The sequence below is a fragment of the Hyaena hyaena genome, unplaced genomic scaffold (assembly GCF_003009895.1).
Source record: "Hyaena hyaena isolate Hyena2069 unplaced genomic scaffold, ASM300989v1 scaffold_722, whole genome shotgun sequence".
NCBI classification, from domain to species: Eukaryota; Metazoa; Chordata; class Mammalia; order Carnivora; family Hyaenidae; genus Hyaena; species Hyaena hyaena.
Window position 1 is genome coordinate 758923 of NW_024081357.1, and position 18333 is coordinate 777255.

At 42.6% G+C, this 18333-nt stretch overlaps 1 protein-coding gene across 1 annotated transcript in view; it reads right to left on the reverse strand.

Annotated features, from left to right (window-relative positions):
* Positions 1-18333, reverse strand: part of DAPP1 (dual adaptor of phosphotyrosine and 3-phosphoinositides 1) — a 52645-nt gene that overhangs the window by 23119 nt on the left and 11193 nt on the right. Inside the window, exons 2-3 of the mRNA XM_039217949.1 lie at positions 8048-8170; positions 3519-3652 (exon numbers count right to left, since the gene is read on the reverse strand). Coding sequence (XP_039073880.1) covers positions 3519-3652; positions 8048-8170 — 257 coding nt within the window. The remainder of the gene's footprint in view (positions 1-3518; positions 3653-8047; positions 8171-18333) is intronic.

Genomic DNA, 18333 nt, shown 5'->3' on the forward strand with positions numbered 1-18333 from the left:
CCAAGTCTATTTGAGTGGAATTTAGAAGTCATGTACAAGTAGGAAGAAAAGTTTTATATTGCAGGTTATTATTACAAATGAAAGTCAAATTCTGGGGCACCTGGGTGGCTCAGTTCATGATCTCCTGGTTTGTGAATTCAAGGCCCACATTGGACTCTGTGCTAACAGCTCAGAGCCTAGAGCCTGCTTCGAATTCCATGTCTCCCTCACTCCCTGCCCCGCCCCCACTTGCACTCTGTTTCTCTTTCCCTCTCAAAAATAAACAGTAAACCAAATTTTTTAAAAAAGTGAATTAAACAAAATGTTAGAAGATAAAAGAGCCACTGAGGAAAGTAAAGGAAGAGAGCATGCCGAATGTCTCTGTGATATACTTGGGAAGTGATTGGGATTTGACAATCAGAAACCTCTAACGAGTGTTTATGGGTGTTAATAAGGGGAAATTAGAGTGAACAAAAACTTTCATGGAGATTGGAGCGGTTAAGTGCAGATTATAGCAAGGGAAAGGGAAATGATACTAACAGAACATTCAGGTTGTCAGAAGGCTGAGCTCTTGCTTAGGAAATCTTCATTCTTCAGATTAAGGAAAGAGAAAGCCTGAGAATTTGAAGAGTAGAGAATAGGAATAGAATAGGAAAAAAGAGATCTTAAAATAGTATTTTTTCCTTTAGGTTAACACCTTTACCTGTACGGAATATAAAGATTTTCTTACAACCCAGAACCAAGTGTTCTGGGATTTCCTCTACATTTTATTTAACTGTAAGGTGAAGTATAAAGCTATTGGTTATTTGGAGGTCCTGCCCTTTGCCCTTGGATGTAATGCCATCCCTGCCAGTGGAAACATGGGGGAAAGTCTCTTTTAAATAAACTCACTCTCCAGGCCCTGCAACGTGACACTGGCCTGACGGGGGCCTGGGCTAAAAGGAGTGGCCTGAAATCCCCAGTTCTAGTCCTTTCCATTCTAGGATCTGGAGGTAAGAACCCTGGCAGGCCTCGGCCATTGCACAGGCAAATGCTTCCCTGGTAATCTTTAATTGGACAAAAACTTCAAGAATTTGCCCTTCGTCTGATGGCGACTAAGAAATCGTCAGCCTGGAGGCCTCCTGATCAATGCCAGGAGCCAAAACTCAAAGGGACAAGACAGGACCTATTTTTAGAAGGTGGCATCCTCGTTTCCATTCACTGTTGTTCACAAGCCATAGTGCTGATTGTGGCTTCTGAAAATCTGCTGGGCTTAAGAGTCAGCGTGACTTTAGCATGCTATCTTGTTTCCTGAGGCCTATTCCTTCCAGAGGGGCAACACTAAACACTCGTTTGTCATGGGTTTTCCCCCTTGTACCCGGCCTCAGGGGCTTTGCCTTCATCTGGCTGGGACAGATAAGAGGAATGTTTCAGAGTTGGTGGACTCTAACTCCAGGCCCAGAAGCTAGGAAGCCAAGTACATATCCACAAGCATCCAGAGCCTGTAGCATGGGATTCAAATAATAGCAAATTCCCTGTGGGATAATGAATAGAACAGAGAAGATGCACTACAGAGGATAAAAATCTTAGTTTGCTGAGTTTTATTATAATACATGATTATAGTAATGATAATGATACAACACACTTTAGTTTTGGATAAAACTACCATAGGGGTCAGGATTACAGATTTTCAATATCCCGAAGGATTAATAGTAAAACTTTTTTAGTTGGATTACTGTACTTGCAAGGAAATTTAACATTGTCTTAAATCCAATGTCAAGGAGGCTTGACTTTGAAGAAGTCTTAGGTGATCCTCTTGCCTAGAGACTGGATCTGTGCCAGAAGGCTCACCCAGAAACCACTACATTCACTTTGACCTTGAAATTTTTTGAAACCCTTTGGTGGGCAGAATGTGTACCTTTTCCCTAACTTGGAGAAGGTCCAGGAAGGAGCACAGAGAATGATCAAAGGATTAAATATAGAGTCTAGGAGGAGAGTTCAAAAGAAGGAAGCTGACATTGCTTAGAGGAAGAAAAAAGGCTGGAAGATAACACTTATCATGGCTTTGAGGCTACAAAGAATTCCTGCCCATAATCATCATCCATCCACCCATCCACCCCTCACCGAAAGTGTCATGCACTGTATCGGGACCTGGGGGACATAGAGGACACAAGAAGGGGTAGACAAAGTTTTTAGCTTCAAAATCTCTTCTCAATTTCTCATGACCAAGAAGTGAACAAAATCGAGTATAGGGTTGGAAACAAGTAGGAGGTAAGTTTGAAGCGAAGGGATTTGAGAAACTGAAATGCTTGCCAAAACCAAAGTAGCAGTGGAAATAAATAACGCATGCCCACTTGTCATTTGTTTAGGTGAACTACTGCTGCTTAAATGGTGAAGGAGTTTTCAGGGCCGACCAGAAAGATTTCCACCAGAAAAAAAAACTTATAGCTTCAATTTTGCAGTTTGGAATATTCTAGTATAGGTCTTACACAGTCAGTATAAAGTAAGGCGACTACTCTGTGTTTCCACTGTGCTTTTCATCTTCACTCGATACTGTGTGATTCATATCAAGGTCTATCCAGGCCACAGAAACAGCAGAAAAGGAAAAGACCGGTGGGGCCTCTCTCCCACCACACTGAAGATAACAAAAAGCCCACTGGCCAAGTTTACCAAGAAAACAAGTATAAAATTCACAGTAAAACAGCTGTACTGTTAAGTCTTGAGTTCCTCTTCTGCCATAAGTTCTGCAATCACCCAACTTTTGATTACCCGAGAATAATCATCATTTAGGCCACATAAAATTGTGATTCTGTATCACAGATACGTGGGTGAACTTTTGCTTACTTTGTTTAATTGGTACAGAGAAACACATTAGAGAATCCTAGGTAGTGTGTCTTTGTTTTTTTTAACTTGAATATTCTAGTTGGACTGGAACCACTCGCACGGGGAAATTCAAATTTTTCCATCCATATTTAATTCCAGCTAAACACTTAGAAAAACCGAAACAAGAGAAACAGGATTTTATGATGTAATAAAGGCTCCGAAGAGCAATTTCTAGTCAATATTTTTAATATTCAGTGATCTTTGTGAAAATTTAAGTATGCATTCTGTATTAAAAAATGCTCAACATTATCTTTTATGGGTGTTCCCCAAATGTAAACCATCCATATCTAAAATTATGAGGAATCAGAAAGCTGTTCTAGCCCTTCTTCTTTCTTTGTGTACTGTATATATTTTTATAAAATGAACAGACTTTTTAAAAAGTTGTGTACTTTAAATCAAACCATTATTCTAACACATTCCAGAAAACTATCTATTTTGTTGAAAGTACGTTGTTTTCTCCTAAAGATAATACCGATATGTAGATAGAGATATAGATAAAATTTATTAACGTAGCGTACAGCACAGTAATTGGAAAAAGTTGTTTCTAAACATATCTAATTGCATATCATATGCACATAACCCAACAGAAGTGACAACTATTTAACGAAATCCTCCCTGTCCTTCCTCCATCCTGAAACCATGTCTCATAAGTCAAGTATCTATCTGTTGTCGCTTACCTGTCTCACTTCCAATCAAAGGCTGATTTGCAAAATGCTTGACAAAATCCTTCAAACATGAAAATTCATTAAAGCCAAATTTAAATGAATATCCAGTATATTCAACATGAAAGTGTTTGACAGAGTCTTTGGCTCTGAAAAGGAAAAAGAAAGCTTAAGTTTATTTAAGAAATGAATTCTCTTTTTTTTGAAGGGAACTATAACATTGAACATGAGCATCATCATTAAACCCTTCTAAAAACTGAGAATTACAACACAATTCTTGAAAGCGCTGGGATTAAAATTTTTTTAAGTGTATTTATTTATTCTGAGAGAGAGAGAGAAAGATTGCATGAGCAGGGGAGGGGTAGAGAGAGAGAATCCCAAGCAGGCTCCGCACTATCAGTGCAGAGCCAGACCCGGGGCTTGAACTCACAAAACTGTGAGATCGACCTGAGCCAAAATCAAGAGTCAGGTGCTTAGCCGACAGAGCATTCCAGGTGCTCCCAAATGATAGGTATTATTTGATTCCCACTGTTCCTCTTCTCTCTGTGTAAGTCCTGTTCCAATGTTAGCACACATCAGAAATCGGAATCACCCGGAGGGCTCGCTAAAACTCCGATTTCCGGGCCTCGCTCCCTGAATTTCCTGATTTGGTGGGTCCAGGCTGTGGGGCCCAAGAATTTGCATTCCTAGCACGTTGTCCGGTGACGCCAGTGGTGCCGCTGGTGTGGGGACCACACCCTGAAGACGGCTGCCCTGATCCAACCGGACCTACAATTCTCTCGGTCTCTGCTGTTGTGCCCTAGCTCCTGCACTCCCCTTCGTCTGCAACATCGGCCCCTTTGTTTCTGAGCAAATGTCAGCCCAAATACACCTGCTCGGACAAGTATGGAATGACGCTCGCAGCCTGAGTTACTTGCTTTTCTCCCCTCAACAGCCCACACACTCCCCTTGCTCCTTCCCCATCATTTACTGCACTCCTCCCGGCCTGAGCTGCTTGTATAGCGTCCTACTGCTCTGCGAGCTGTGCTTCCCAAGGGCGAAGTCTGAATCTTCCGCAAGACTTATCAAAGAGCTTGGCATAGAGGGGGTGCTCTTAAATATTTATTATGAATGGAGTGGACAAATGAATGAGTAAAAACAGTCATTCTTTTGAGCTGGTCTGTGGTTGCTGTCACCTCTACTGGTGCCTTTTTTTTTTTTTTAAGATTATTTATTTATTGGGGCACCTGGGTGGCTGAGTCCGTTGGTGCCCGACTTCAGCTCAGGTCAAGATCTCACAGTTTGCGAGTTCGAGCCCTACATCGGGCTCTGTGCTGACGGCTCAGGGCCTGGAGCCTGCTTTGGATTCTGCGTCTCCCTCTCTCTCTGCCCCTCCCCTGATCATGCTCTGTCTCTTCCCCTCTCAAAAATAAATAAACAGTAAAAAAATAATTTTAAAAAAAGATTATTTACTTATTTTGAGAGAGAGAGAGAGAGAGGGAAAAAGCAGGGAGGGGCAGAGAGAGATGGGGAGAGAGAATCCCAAACAGATTCTGTGCTGTCAGTGCAGAGCCCAATGTGGGGCGTGAACTCATGAACTGTGAGGTCATGACCTGAGCAGAGATGAACAATCCAATGCTCAACCAAATCAGCCACCCAGGAGCCCCCTGTGGTTTCTTTCTTTTCTTTTTTTTTTTACATTTTTATATAGATGCAATATATATATGCTACCTAATTGGAAGAAGCTTCTGACCTAATTGTTCCAATGAAAAATATACAGGTGAAAAGTTAACATTCTTTGATCCAACAATTCCACATGTTTCTTTGAGATTCTGGGGAGATCTCTGCAGTAAAGGACCTGCAGCCTGACCCATTGATGAAGTTTTCACCTTTGCTATCAATGGAAAAAGCACCATTCTTGCTTTCTCTGATGCACAATGTCATGTCTGAGTAATAGTTTCTCCAAAATGTTATTTAGGAAAATTTTAAAGCAAAATATAGCAGAGTGATATGAAAAATGTTAATGAATGTGGTTTTTAAAAACCTGTGACCCTCTCGTTTACCCCATTCCCCTCCCACCTGTCTCGTCCACTCCCCTTAAAATCGGCTTATAGACTTGCCCTGTCCCCAGGATGGAAGGTGTGGCAGGCAGCATTCCCACAGGAGCCCAAGATTCTCAGCCCCTGGACTACATACACCTTTTCCCATTTCTTCAATAAATGTGAATGCAGATGTTACTATGAAGGGACTTTGCAGATAATAGAGGCTCCAAATTAGCTGACCTCAAAATAGGGAAGATTATCTGGGTGGGCCTGACCTAATCACATGAAAGTCTTGGTAAAAGCAAAAGGGTTTCCCTTGCTAGTCACAGGACTCTAGCTGGTCTAGAAGAAAGCAAACATCCATGCTGTGAATTGCCTGTGAATTGCCTGTGAATTCCTCTTGTCAGGAAACAGTGGGTGGATTCCAGAAGCTGACAGTGGTCCTTGGCCAACAGCTAGATGGAAAGCAGGGAGCTCAGTCCTCACAGCAGCAAAGAAATGAGTGAAAAGGGATGAAGAAGAAAGAAGAGACTGAAGGAAGAGCGTGTGGAGCCCCAGATGAACCACAGCCTCAGCCAGCGCCTGAATCTCGGTGTGGTAGGAGCCCCAGCAGAGAATTCAGAGAATCCTCTGGGACTTCTGACATACGGAAATTGTGAGACAATCAGTTTATGTTGTTTAAAGCCACTACAGTTTGGGTAATTTGTTATGTGGCCTAGAAAACACGTAGATCCAGAAGCCCAAAGAGAAGATTAAAAAAATATGTCAATTCTTCTCTTTTGAGCTCATAGAAGCCTGCCACCAATTATTTAGAGAAATACTTTTATAGCCAGTTTTTCCCCCTCTCAGAAGGAGAGGACACTTTAAAAAACAAAACAAGGGCGCCGGGGTGGCTCAGTCAGTTAAGCCTCTGACTTCAGTTCAGGTCATGATCTCATGGTTCATGAATTGGAGCCCCGCATCAGGCTCTGTGCTGACGGCTCGGAGCCTGGAGCCTGCTTCGGATTCTGTGTCTCCCTCTCTCTCTGCCCCTCTGCTGCTCATGCTCATGCGCTGCCAATCCCTCTCAAAATAAAGAAACATGAAAAAAAAATTAAACAAAACAAAACAAAAACTATTGCTAAACTGGATGAAAAAGAGGATTCAGAGAGAAACGAGTGTAGATGTTGCTCCTGAGGTAGCGACAAGAAGGCCTAGACAACGTGGGGCAGAAAAGAATAAAGAAAACTTCCTTATGCAGATCGGCATGAAGGACGCAGGAAGAAGGAACTTTTCTCAGGGGTTTGTGGAGGCGTCATCAGAACAGGAACAGAACAGTCGCGGTTTGAGGTTAATGAGTGGGTGGCTGAGGGCGATTTCAGGGACTCCTCACATTCCCAACTCCCTGCCAACCCAGAATGACTTGCTACAGGCCCGCACGCCAAGGCGACAGATGCCATCCTGATTATCACACGGCGAGGCCGTCTTCCGGCTAAGGAGGCCAGCCAGGAGGAAGCAGAGGAGGAGAAAGACGGGGAAAGGACTGCGTCATCACTGGTTTAGGCTGGTAGGGACTAGAGTCATTTCTTTTTTTAAAAATTTATTTCAATGTTTATTTATTTTTGGGAGAGACAGAGAGAGAAGCAGAGAGAGGGAAACACAGAATCCGAAGCAGGTGGACTCGAACTCACCAACCGTGAGATCATGACCTGAATGAAGTCAGACACCCAACCCACTGAGCCACCCAGGCGCCCTGGGACTAGATTAATTCCACTAACATTCAGGGGAAGTGGAGCCTTGAGAAAGGTTGGTCCGTTTACAGGAAAAACTTAAACTTTGCTTCACTGCCTGCTTGAGTTTGTGACAAGGAAAGTTGCACAGCCACAAATCATTCTGATTTTCCGGAGGAAGCAATGAATGTTCACAGGGTGCTGGGCCAGGTTTTAGGGATTTGGATGCCAGTGCTGTTTCTATGGCTGATTTATTGAGTGTGAAGGCACTCTGCCATTCCAGGTTTCAGTTTCTCCATCAGTCAAGAAAGACATTAAACAATTCATAAAGTATCCTTAGGCTCTAACGTTTTCTTCTTCCCTGCCAAGGGAAGGAGGAAAAATGTTTCTTTACAGCCCACCATTAGGAGCTCAGAATCCTTAGACCTTCAGGTCTAACAGGAGCTGAGAGAATTTTATCTGGAGATGGGAGGATTTCGCTATCTGGCAATTTGAGTGTGTTGATAAAGCAATGCCCGTGTGAGGAAGAGACAGAGCAAGGTTGAATTCATAGTTCTTTTTTTTTTTTTTTAATTTTTTTTTTTATGTTTTTTATTTATTTCTAGGAGAGAGAGACAGCGTGAGCAGGGGAGGGTCAGAGAGAGAGGGAGTCACAGACCGAAAGAGGCTCCAGGCTCTGAGCTGGCAGTCAGCACAGAGCCCGACGCGGGGCTCGAACCCACGAACCGCGAGATCATGACCTAAGCGAAAGTCGGACGCTTAACCGACTAAGCCACCCAGGCGCCCCAAATTCATAGTTCTTTAGACATCCTACCTCACAGAGAGAGAGTACAGCCCGGTCTTTTCGTTGCTGTCCCTCAGAAGGTAGCTTCCATCACATCCATTGGAGAGGAGAAGAGCCTCGGCCGCGTGGCGCGTGAGGTTGCCGTGGTACCACCTACGAGGGAGAGAACCACACTTGCTCTCAGGACAAACCGCAGGTGTCTCTTCCTTCTCCGGGTTTTCCTCTCAAAGATGACATCAACAATATTCCCCACCATAGGGAGCCCAGAGACCAAACTCTCAGCCCCAACGTCAGGACAAGGAACTCTCTGAGCCAGGCTCAGGGGAGAGCAGGGAGGAGTGGCTAATGGCAGTGTTATGGGTTGAATTGTGTCCTCGGGATACATATGTTCACGTTCTAATTCCCAGTGCTTCAGAATGTGACCTTATTTGGAGGGAAGCTCTTGTCTTGAGCAAGTTACAATGAGGTCATTTAGGGTGAGCCCTAGTCCAATATGCCATCTTATAAAAGGGGCATATTTGGAGACCAACTTGCACACAGGGACAATGCCATGGGAATGTGGCCCCCTACAAGTCAAGAAGAAAGGGCTGTAACAGGTCCCTCCCTTACAAGCCTTAGAAGGAACCAACACTACGGACACCTGGATTTCTGGCTTCTTTCCTCCAGAATTTTTCTGCTGTTTAAGTTGCCCGTTCTGTGGTACTTTTTCATGGTGGTCTTAGTGAACAAACATACACGGTGTAAACACATTCTTTTCAAAGTCTGAATCAAAACTAACCATAAAAATAAGATTTGGCCATGGAGCCCCAGGGTGGCTCAGTCAGTTAAGGGTCTGTCTTCGGCTCAGGTCATGATCTCATTATTCATGAGTTCGAGCCCCATGTTGGGCTCTGTGCTGACAGCTCAGAGCCTGGAGCCTGCTTTGGATTCTGTGTCTCCCTCTCTATCTGTAACTTCCCTCCTCACCCTCTGTCTTTCTCTAAAAAATAAACATTAAAAAAATAGGATAAGATTTGGCCAAATTTCTGTCCTTTGTTTGATCTCTCTCTCACACACTCTCTTTTGCAAGTGTGGAACTACGTTCTGCAGTATGGAAAACCACTGCACTATTCACTGGAGTCCACTGGCATGAGTGAAATGAAGTGGAAAGCAAGGAACTCAGATGTTTCATACTTGACACGTGAGCCCCATCAAATATTGTTCCAAACGGACAAATATCTGAAGAGCCAGAGAAGTCCCAAGGAGATTATAAAAATTTTGTTTTAGAAAAGGCAGCATATATCCATGGTCTGAGAAAAAAAAATCCAAATCGTTCCGAAGAAGTGTTAGTAAAAATCAAGCCTTGTTCTCAACCTTAACTCCCAGTCTCCATGTTTTCTCCCACAGAGGACACCAATGTCAACCATTGTCCTGTGTTTCCTCCTCAGAGCCATTTTATGCATCTATAAGGGCATCTAGTATGTTCCTCCACCTCCTAATTCTATGAAAATAAGAGCATGCTAGGTACACTGTTCTGCACTTTGTACCTGTCTCTTAATGACAGATCTTTCACATGTTTTTAATGACTTGGTAGAGGCAGTCTGGTCTGGTGAATTAGGATTATGGTCTCCAAGAGCCTGTTTGCCTGAGCCCTACCCAGATGCTAACCTCTACCAGCTGTACAACCTCGGGCAAGTTGCAGAACCAGTCAGAGCCTCAGTTTTCTCACCTCTGAAACAGGATTAATAAGAGCCATAGCTCATGGGCCAGTTGTGAGTGCTGCTCCTATCAACACACATGAAACGGTCAAACTCAGCACACATTAGCTGTTGCATGAAACCGTGGAGACCCACCCAGCCATGGGTCATGATACATCCTGTGTGGTGCGGTTTTCTTATTGCTCGAATGTAACTTTTCATTACTTCACTTTATTTTGGCTAACAGAAAGATCGGTACTGGGCGAAGTTGCTGCTGCCAGGGATCCACACCTCTGGGCGGTGGAGAGGAAGGGGAAACAGGAGACTCTACAGACAGAGCCAATGATGTCAGTGAACCAAGCGCTACTGAAGAGGGATGTGTAGTGTACAGGAACCTCAAGGGCTCTCTCAAGGGAGAGCCCCGTTCTGAGGCTGAGGGACCCTGCTCTTACGAACCACACTGGCATCTAATGTCGCATCCCTATGGCATGAAACGTCAGCCTGATAATAAAAAGTACACGAAAGACCACGAAGGAAGTTTCTAACAGAGGTCTCCAAGCTATCTGGTTCCTAAATCTGCATTTCCTAATGTATGTTTCTTTAGCATATTTCCTCTGTGGGGACACAGAGGTCTCTGTCCTGTATTAGAAATGTATCTTCTAGCTCAAAGCAATGGCAAGGAGAAACATTAAAAACATTTCTTTTGTTTTTTATTTTTAAGAAAGAGACAGAGAGATGGAGAATGATCAGGTGAGGAACACAGAGAGAGACACATAGAATCCGAAGCAGGCTCCAGGCTCTGAGATATCAAAACAGAGCCTGACAACGGGCTTGAACTCATGAACCACAGGTTCATGACCTGAGCCGAAGTTGGCCTCGCAACTGACTGAGCCACCCAGGTGCCCCAGGAGAGAAGCATTCTATAAGAAAACCCACTAAGTTAGTTATGAATAAAGCAGTCCGTTCATTTTGAGCTGATTAGCTGACAAATTCAAATATTCTCATTACAGAATGCTTTCAAAGAACAATTAGAACAGGAAATTAATACAATATTGTATGACAGTTATACCTCAATGAAAAAAGAACAATTGGAGGAATTAAAAATGAAGCTATAAAAAACCTCAGGTTTGGCTACAGCCAAAATTCCAATTCTTTTTGATGGGTGAAATTTCCACAAGGTCGCATATTCTTTTGTTTTGTTTTGTTTTTTTAATGTTTATTTTTCAGAGAGAGACAGAGTGTGAGTGGGGGAGGAGCAGAGAGAGAGAGAGAGAGGAAGACACAGAATCTGAAGCAGGCTCCGGGCTCCGAGCTGTCGGCACAGAGCCCCACACAGGGCTAGAACTCACTGACGGTGAGATCATGACCTGAGCCAAAGTCAGACGCTTAACTGACTCAGTCACCCAAGTGCCCCAGGGTCACACGTTTCTTAGATACATTATGCCAATAATTAATTTTAGGATGAACATTTTGGCATAAGATTCAGTTTGGACCAATAGATTGCTTATTTGGATTTGAAGTGATGAAACTTGATCAACAAAATTCTAAAACATAAAAGATTTGAACATTCCTCTGGATTCTTTTCAGTGAGATCTGAAGTTTGTGTTTAAAACATTTACAGAATTTTTCTGATAATTAAAGCTGGGGGGCAGTTTTTACTAAGAACTTCTTAATGGTAATCTTTTAAGTACTACTATGTATCAGAAACACATAAGAATACTTGAGTATAAGCAAGGAGGATCACACCACGCTCTAATTTGACACATCTCCGCACACGTTAATTTCTGGGTGGCAGCTTGGTTCAGTCAGCTTGGTTGCCATGTGGTGGGTTCTATGGAGTCCTGGGCATGGGCTAACTTGAGACAGAAACTGCCAGGCAGCCTCCTACACTTCATGATGTCTGTGGGGTGATGGGATCCTCATTCCGCCAAGAGCCCTTGCACAAATATCTGACCTTCCTCTTTTAGTTGAGCTAAGTATTCCTTTCCTAGAAATTTTGATGAGCATATCTTCCAGGGAAATGACTCTAGATCCAAATAACATTACATGTCCTTTTTAGGAATATGTCCACTTTTGGTAAGGATGGTTCAAGACCGTGTCCTCGAAGAGCTAAAGGTTGAAAATAAAGTTGGTAGTTTTCCTATAATCAACCTTCTCTACCTTCTATCATTCAAATCTTTATTTATCAAGCTTCAAATCTGCACAGAGCATTGCACAAGACATTGCAGTAGGCAGGTCAAAGGGACCACAAATGGAGGAACCCCAGTCTAGGCTCCATTAATTAGTCAAGGGACAAGACAAGTACCGTGCAAACTATGTTGAAGAGAATGGTTGCAGGAAGAAAGATCAAGACTGTTGTTTGAAGGAGTCAATATCTAAGTAGGCCTTGGAGGACGTGTAAGTTACTTTTTAACATGCATATTACTTTTTCTGATCATAAAGCACATGGAGTAAAAATTAAAATATGTACACATACAGAAGAGAAAGCGAAAGTCTTTCACAAAAGAGGAAATAAGTATTTCAGATAGTCTCAATAGTAGGCAGAGAAATGCAAATTAAGACAACTGTGATATTTTCTTTATTTGCCTGATTGGTTAAAATTGAAGAATTAGACTGCATTAAGTCTTGAGGAATCCAGGGCAATGGATATTAGCACCTACTGTCGGTAAGGGTATAAGGTGGAGGGCAGTGTAGCACACTTGAACCGAACATGGACATGTGCCAGCGTCCGCTTTGTGAACACTCACCCAGAAGCAGAAGGAAGTATGAACAAAGGTGTTTACTGCAAACTTTGTTTGTGAGAGTAAAAATTTGGAGCCACGCTAAATATGTACCAACAGAGAAATGATAAAGGTGAGAGCTCATAGAATACAATGATGTAAAAAGTTAACCGAAAGCGAAAACGTGTGGAGAACACTGGATTGCCAAATAACGAGGCCAAGGAATCAGGTGCTTCCGTATTTTGTGAGGGAGAGTGAGGGGCGTGTCAAGAAGGCTTAGCTCCCAAAAAGAAAAGTGCAGACCTGAAACAAGTGCAAAGTGTCCTGCTTGGAAGCTGGGGGTGTCCTCGCTAAGAATCACGGAGGATCTTGTGGACATACACACATCAAGGCTGGTAGATCTCAAAACATGTCATGACGTCAAAGGAACTAGCGGCGGGTACAGTATGATACCACTTATTTGGAAACAACATCCCCCTCCACCCAAACTACACAGCACATATACGCTTACATACAAAGACATGTAAAAGCATAAAAGTCTGAAGAAATCACCCTAAACTCAAATCCTGGAAAAACCAAGAGTGCCGTCAAGGGAGACTTGAGCTCAATCAAATTTTCCTAATTTGGCTTGTTCCAGTGAGAAAGATAGTAACAAAACAGATTCATGTATCAATTAGGAAACGAAAACTGGAAACAATGAAAACAATTTCTTCCTTAATCCAACCTCCAGAGATAGTCCTGCTTGCTAATGATTTGTTTTATTCTTTCATTTATTCAATTGAACACTGGAACCGACCTAGCACTTGGGTGGGGAGAGAGACAGAGGGGAGGGAACTTTTTCTCCATTTAGAGTCTGGTGAGATTCGGAGTGACAATCGTTCAGGGAGCTATTCCGTGGAAGGGAATAAAACAGGAGTGAAGGCCTGGAAGCAAGAGCATGGCGGGTGTGTCTAGCATCAGAGCACCGCTTGGTGGAGTGAAGGACTCGGGTTGGGTTGAGTGCCAGCAGGTGGTGGTCACATCTGGTGAGATGAAGATGGGGGGTGGTCTGTGTGACACTGGGCGCTCGATATTGACAGGTCCTTGGCTGACAGATACAGGGATTCTTATGGCTTAATAGACACATCCGACAGCTCATTCCATGGAGTCCCAATTGCATGGAACTGTGTTCCAACTAAGTTCCTATAATTGGAACTGAGCTTAAAATATTTTTTGTTGTTATTCTGATTCTTAGAGGGAAGGGTTAGATTTTAAGGAGCTTGAAACTTGTAAAATTTGGAATTCTGTGTAAGAAAATTCATATCAAATTACAAAAAAATAAGAAAAGTGATTATTCAGGGGCACCTGGGTGACTGGGTCAGGTAAGCACCTGACTTCGGCTCAGGTTGTGATCACACAGTTTCATGAGTTCAAGCCCCACATCAGGCTCTGTGCTGACGGTGCAGAGCCTGCTTGGATCCTCTGTTTCCCTCTCTCTCTGCCTCTGTCTCACTTGCACGCACACGCCTGTGTTTTCTCTCTCTCTAAAATAAATAAACATTAAAAAAGTATGTTGTTTAATTTAAAAAAAGTAATCGTCTAGAATGAGAAATCACAAAAAATTAGAAACTCAAAAAGCTAACAAATATCACAAACATGGCAAAACCAAGAAAAATAACCTGTCATTGATGAACTGTCTCACATACCTTTGTACTTTTATCCTCTATATTTTTAGTTGTATTGTCTTTGATTATTTCTTCATATAACAATTTGATAATATAATCTTCTAAGAGAGACTAGAACAATAATTCAGTCTTTTATCTAGAATATTTTTTTTAATGTTTTATTTATTTCTAGGAGAGAGAGAGAGAGAGAGAAAGAGAGACAGCGTGAGCAGGGGAGGGTCAGAGAGAGAGGGAGTCACAGACTGAAACAGGCTCCAGGCTCTGAGCTGGCAGTCAGCACAGAGCCCGACGCGGGGCTTGAAACCACGAACCGCGAGATCATGACCTAAGCGAAAGTCGGATGCTTAACCGACTAAGCCACCCAGGCGCCCCTCATCTAGAATATTTTTAAAAACTATTGATAGCATAGAAAAATTATTTTCAGATTTATTGGTAATGCAGTTCTTTTAACTGTTGTCAAATTCTGGGACGTCTATCTAATTTCTTTCGATTATGAGCTCTAAGATTACAGGGCGTTTTACATTTTCATGTACAAGAACTAATCTTAAATATTCTTTGGGTTGATGGCATTTATTAACCATATCACTAGAGGTTATACCAGGGAGGATCCCTGAAGCTGAAGCCTCATTGGCTTCACAGTAAACTTCCCTCTAGTGATAATCAAAGTCACTTATGCTTTTAATCTCTAAAAAATTAAGCAATTAGAAATGTTTAGCTTAGTAAATGAAAGCCACGTATAATCCCCCACTGCAACCATCAGGTTGGTTTGTAAATCTTTTCAAAAACTCTATCGTATAGTGTGTAAACAAAATTCTAAACCCTAACAAAACTTACCCAATCTATGTTGCATAGTGTTAATGACGGGGAACTCACTACTCTATAGACAAGCTCTTTCCACACTGCCATGGTTGATGGCCAGAAAACTTGCCTACATTGAATTGCTGTTTCCTGCAGTCTAGCTTTCCACAGACGATCCCAGGGCTGCTTCTTGGAGTTATATACATGACACTTAAATAAACAGTTAAAAGCATTTAGATTGTCCTGTTTTCTCTTTCTATCATCTTCAACTTCTCTTTTTATGACAAGCTTTCAGTCCCGCTATCACTCAAGGACCTTAACCTCTCTGAATATCTTTCAAATTAAAAAAAAAAATCTATCCTCAAAGTGTGGCACCTGGGGGGCTTAGTTGGTTAAGCATCCAACTTCAGCTCAGGTCATGAGCTCACAGTTCATGAGTTCGAGCCTTATGTCAGGCTCTGTGCTGACAGATCAGAGCCTGGAGCCTACTTTGGATTCTTTCTCTCTCTCTCTCTCTCTCTCTCCCCCTTTCCAGCCTGTGCTCTCTTGCTCTCTCTCTAAAAAATAAATAAACACTAAAAAAATAAAAATCTATCTTTAAAGTAAGATCTGATGTGTGAAACCAAGACCTGAGGGATCTCCCCTATTCTAGTTGCTAGGTACACAGTAAGGCAACCCAAGGTTGCGTTAGTTTCTTGACAATTGCATCATGCTGCTGATTCACACCCAACCTACTGTTCATTACAAGTCATTTTCCTCTGTTGTGCTGTCACGGCTTCCCCAGCTGCCCTAGGAGGTGATGGCTCTAGAACGAAGTGCATTAAGAAACCATTCTACTACCGGGAAATGCCAACTGGAAAGCAACGGTATCGGAGAGAATGTAGTTGAGGGGGCCCATGCCTGTGTCTCCAGTCATTTTCTTAGCTTGTCTGTCTGCAGCAGCTTCCAGCTTCTTAGCTCTGTGACCCCACACAAGCAGCGACTTTAATTTTCTCGGCAGGTAAGGTGACTAATAACAGCGCCATGGAACGGAAACCCTCTTGTTTTCATATGTTGGAACATGGCCTTCTTTTACAAAGTTTTTTTTTCATGACTCTTTAATTTTGCAGAAGACAGCAAGGTGCAAGGTTTGCTAGTTATACAACACATTATAACTATGCTAGGCGATGTGCTAGGTGTGGGCATAAGTGGGAATACGACTCATTGTCCTGAAACAAAAATGAAAAAAAAAATTCTTTTCGTCTCATTTTTTTCTGAAGAAGTGAAAAAGGGCAAGACACTACTATTTATAACACATTTTCACATGATGTCATCGTTCCCTTTCTCCCCAAGGCCCTCACATTGCTGTAATTATGTGTCAGGTGAATGGAGGGGATAGAATAGAGACTCCTCAAGCTTCAAAAGAATATCTGCCCTGGGTTTTTGAGATCACCCAAACAGCAGTTGACTTTGAAGGAAACAGTGGTATTATCCCTTCCATGATATAGTAACAAATTAGGAGACACCCACCCTCTCAAGAATTTCCATAGCTGCCTCCTCAGTGAGCTACAGGAAGTGAGGTCAACCACAGAGAAACGCAGACAAGCTAGATCCAGAAAGCCGTTCCTGTAGTCGGCTTCTCGCATTCCGGTGCCACGCCCCTTTGTATTGGAACCTTCTGGAAAATTGCTCCAGTATATTGGAGACTTCCTCATTTTTATCCCTTGGGGTTTTATTGCTTTAGTATAATTTGCTGATATGAGTTGATATTTCATTTTGTTCTATCCTTTATTTTTATTTTTGTAATGTTTTATTTATTTTTGAGAGAGAGAGAGAAATAGTGTGAGCAGGGGAGGGTCAGAGAGAGGGAGACACAGAACCTGAAACAAGCTCCAGGCTCTGAGCTAACTGTCAGCACAGAGCACGATGTAGGGCTCGAACCCACGAGCCTGAGATCATGACCTGAGCTGAAGTCAGACGCTTAACTGACTGAGCCTCCCAGGAGCCCCTGCTCTATCCTTTAAAGAAGAAGCTTTCAAGCTTTTTGAATCAGCCCACAGTATAAAATACATTTCTATCTCTCTCTCTAAACAGACACACACGCGTGCACACACACACACACACACACACACACACAATATAGCATACAGACACAAAAAACAAAGTATTATAGGAAATGATACTATTCTTCTATAAGATACTTACTATTTACTATTTTCTGTTTTCTATTTTTAAAAAAGATTTTAACTATTTATTTGAGAGAGAGAAAGAGAGGGAGAGAGAGCACATGCGCACAAGAGGCGGAGGAGTAGAGAGAATCCCAAGCAGGCCCCTTGCTGTCAGTGCAGAGCCTGATGTGGAGCTCGATCTCATGAACCGAGAGATGATCTGAGCTGAAATCAAGAGTCAGATTTAACCAGCTGAGCCGTCCAGGCACCCCTTCTCCATTTATTTTCAACAAACATTGATTGTGACGCACAAAATTGACTTTATGAACACTAATGTGTTGGGCCTGGTGTTTGAAAACCAACGTGAAGCCTTGCCGCTTAGTGCCCTGCAATCTTGTTAGAAATGTACATTGTGAGGCCCCCTCGCCCTGCTGAGTCATCACCTGTTTTTACAGAGAGCTCCATGTGATTGATTCGCAGTTTAGAGTTTGAGAAGCACAGGGGTGGGGAGTCTTGGTCCTAAAAACGTTACTTTGTTTGAGTTCACAGTGTGTCTCATCTAACAAGGAGCACCGAGAGGGCAAAGAAAGTACTAAGCGGCTTTAGAATACCAGTGGGGAGGAAAAGAGAAGGATTTGCTGCTATCCTGGTCAGAAAATGCCCAAATAGCTGCAATCTCAGAGATATGGCCAAGAAATGGTATAGGAGGAGAAGCTCACAGAGGGCTGGCCTATCAGGGAAAGCTTCATGGAGGAGGAAGATCATAAATTAAGCTTCAGGAATAAATTTAGGTTTCATTAAGTAGTGAGGAAAAAAAGGCATTTCAAAAGGAGAAATGCATAAGCAAAGGCACTGTGGTTGACACTTGCATGGGGTATATAGGAAACAGAATGCCTAGTTGGAACAGAGTGTTGGAGGGCAATGCAAAATAACACTGGAAGGACACATGGACAGAGAAAGTGATCTCACATGTTACAACGTGAGCCACACAACCGTTTAGATTATATAGTTCATGGTGAGAATATTTCTTAGATTATTCACATATTTAATGACTTATTCTTCCCCTTCCTGGCAAGGGAAGTGACACACAGAACCTAGATCTGTCCCATCAGAGTTACAAAGAAAACGTATATTTCAATCTAAGGCGAGAACAGAGGCTCCCGTTCATGTCACAGCAGCTAAAAGTCCTTGGAATTGAACCGCCAATAAAAACACTGTTTAGAGAATTTTCGCTTTTTCCTTCATTTTCAAAATGATTCTCACTTTTGAATGACACGGACATGCTCTGCACCCTCTAGATGGAAGACAGCA